The following is a 3,059-nucleotide window of genomic DNA, read 5'->3' on the forward strand; positions in this document are numbered from 1 at the left end:
AGAAAAAGTATTGCTTCAACAGGCATATATTAAATATAAAATTATTCATATATTTTTATTCAACACCGTAAATTTTTGAAAGGGAAATGATCTGTGACAATTATTGAATACATTAAAGCCATATAAATCATATTTTAATGTTACTTTTTCTATTCAAGTTCATGATAAACATATTTGATTACCTTTTGGACATAAAATTGATAATGATGCATCATGTTTACTGTTTAGCATCTAGAAACATTAAACATATTTATACATCAAATACTTTTGATATCCATATAACAATAGTGTTATTATTAACCATATATGTTAATTAATGTATGTTTTGCATTGCATTGGTGGCAGGGCATGTGTCTGCTAACACTAGCAGTTTCCCTTCCAAGCCTAAAACCGCCACAATGCTTTGACAAAGACATAACAAAATGTGGCAAAGCGTCCACACTCCAACTAGCAGTGTTCTATGGTGCACTCTACACTCTAGCAGTTGGAACAGGTGGAACAAAGCCCAACATCTCCACCATTGGTGCTGACCAATTTGATGACTTTCATCCAAAGGAGAAGCTCCACAAGCTATCCTTCTTCAACTGGTGGATGTTCAGCATCTTCTTTGGGACACTCTTTGCAAACACTGTGTTGGTCTATATTCAAGACAACGTGGGTTGGAGCCTTGGTTATGCACTTCCAACACTTGGCCTTTTAGTTTCAATCATGATATTCTTGTCAGGGACTCCCTTTTATAGGCACAAGGTGCCTGCAGGGAGTACCTTCACTAGAATGGCTAGGGTCATAGTTGCTGCTTTCAGGAAATGGAATGTGCCTATTCCTAAAGATACTAAAGAATTCTATGAACTTGATGTCGAGGACTATGCAAAGAAAGGGACTTATCGGATTGATTCCACCCCAAATTTGAGGTACAATATTTTCTACCCTACTTTCTGTGTTACTATTTTGTCTTGTATATTCGTATATTAAATCATCTTTTACAAGAAACGAAACTAAATAATTATATCAGTGACTATTTTCACGATTTGAATGTGTGACTTTGAGCTCACATAGAGACAACTCAATCGTTACTCCAAAACTCCTCTTTAAGAAATGAAACTAAATGTATTTGAATTTTTTATTAATCCAACACTAAAACTGCATTTAAATTGTTAAGACACGAGGAAAATATAAAAATAAAGGGATAAAAAAAATTATTTTTTTTGTCTCTACTTTTTAAACTAACATAGAATACAAAATATATTTATTAATGCATTGTTTAATTCTTGTCTCAAGTTACAAAAACATCTTTGTGCCATTCTGTTACGTACTTGTGTCTTATAACATATGCGAATGCTGTGTCTAAAACAGAAAAATACATACAAATGTAGCCAAAATATTGTTTTAGACAAAACTGAAATTTTTTATATGTTTGAGTAAAAGTTAATATAAGAGTAACACATGTTTTTCTATACATGCAATTCTGATGTGCTTACAAAATAAATAATGTATGTAAATGAAGGTTCCTTGACAAGGCTTGTGTGAAAACAAGTTCAACCAACAATCCATGGAAGCTATGCACTGTGACACAAGTAGAAGAAACAAAGCAAATGCTAAAGATGGTTCCAATTTTGATGGCAACGTTTGTTCCAAGCACAATGATGGCTCAGGTAAACACATTGTTTGTGAAGCAAGGAACCACCCTTGACAGACACATCGGAAGCTTCAAGATTCCCCCGGCGAGCTTAGGCGCATTCGTGACGATCTCCTTGCTCACCTGCATCGTCCTCTACGACCGTGTCTTCGTGCGGATCATAAGAAGGTTCACCAAGAACCCAAGAGGGATCAGGCTCCTTCAAAGAATGGGAATTGGCATTGTTTTACACATCTTGGTCATGACCGTTGCATCAATCACTGAGAATTATAGGCTTAAGGTTGCAAGAAATCATGGTGTTGTAGAAAGTGGTGCACAGGTTCCTTTAAGCATATTCATTTTGCTTCCACAGTTCATACTCATGGGAACCGCCGACGCCTTCTTGGAGGTTGCAAAAATCGAGTTCTTCTACGATCAGGCACCGGAAAACATGAAGAGCCTTGGGACTGCATATTCCTCTGTTACATTAGGAGTTGGGAATTTCATAAGCTCTTTCCTTTTATCAACCGTGGCACGGCTTACTCAGGAACATGGTCATAGAGGGTGGATATTGAACAACTTGAATGAGTCACATCTTGATTACTACTATGCATTTTTTGCATTGCTGAATTTCCTCAACTTTATTTTCTTCCTATTTGTTTCAAGGTTCTATGTGTACAGAGCAGAGGTTTCTGATTCCATACAAGTGCTTGCAAAGGAGTTGGAGGAGAAGAAAGTGACTGTGTCTAATAACTATGTGAATCCCAAAGACTAATAGAGTAGATAAAATTGGTATACAACTTTGCGAATTGGAAGCCAATTCAAAAGAAAATATGGTTAAATGTTATATAGTTCTTGAGGGTTTAGTGTGTGTGATGATTTCTCTCCTTATTCTGTAAAGTGTTTGAGAAATATGAAATATCTCAGGCTGATATAAAAGAAGAACAAGGACAAGATTCAGAGAAAAAGGGATGTGTAATGTGTTTGACACTTTTTTCAGTTTTAATCCCTTTTTCTTTCTTTTTTTAGAAATCGTAGGTTTTTTTAACCAATAACTTGTAAAATAAAATGTTGAAGAAAAGAATCTATAAGGTTAGATTTTGTCATTTTGAATTCTGTTACATTTGCTATGACATGAAAGCATTTTATTTTATCTTTTTGGGGTTAACAGAAAATCAACAATCTAGTCTTTCGGATCGAAGCTTTTTGGGTCAACAGCATTGTGGTTTGCGGCACTTGGGTTTGGTCAATGCATTGGGGAATTTAGGGGAGAGGCACTTCCAATAAATTTGTTGAAAGAAGCAGAACAGAGAATGAAAGGCGGTTTCGAATAAATTTGTTGAAAGAAGCAGAACAGATCATGGAAGGTGGCCCAATTAATCTCAGCCCAAGTCTAGAAATACACTATTTTCTAGCCCAAAAATGGAAAAAGAAACATTAGCAT

General features: G+C 35.6%; 1 protein-coding gene across 1 annotated transcript in view; it reads left to right on the top strand.

The window, feature by feature from the left end:
• LOC107618222 (protein NRT1/ PTR FAMILY 5.2) overlaps window positions 1–2,614 on the top strand; it is a gene marked incomplete in the record, with an annotated part of 8,342 nt that extends 5,728 nt beyond the window's left edge. The window contains 2 exon segments of the mRNA XM_016320228.2: window positions 346–911; window positions 1,505–2,614. Coding sequence (XP_016175714.1) covers window positions 346–911; window positions 1,505–2,390 — 1,452 coding nt within the window.

The sequence above is a fragment of the Arachis ipaensis genome, chromosome B09 (genome assembly GCF_000816755.2).
Source record: "Arachis ipaensis cultivar K30076 chromosome B09, Araip1.1, whole genome shotgun sequence".
NCBI classification, from domain to species: Eukaryota; Viridiplantae; Streptophyta; class Magnoliopsida; order Fabales; family Fabaceae; genus Arachis; species Arachis ipaensis.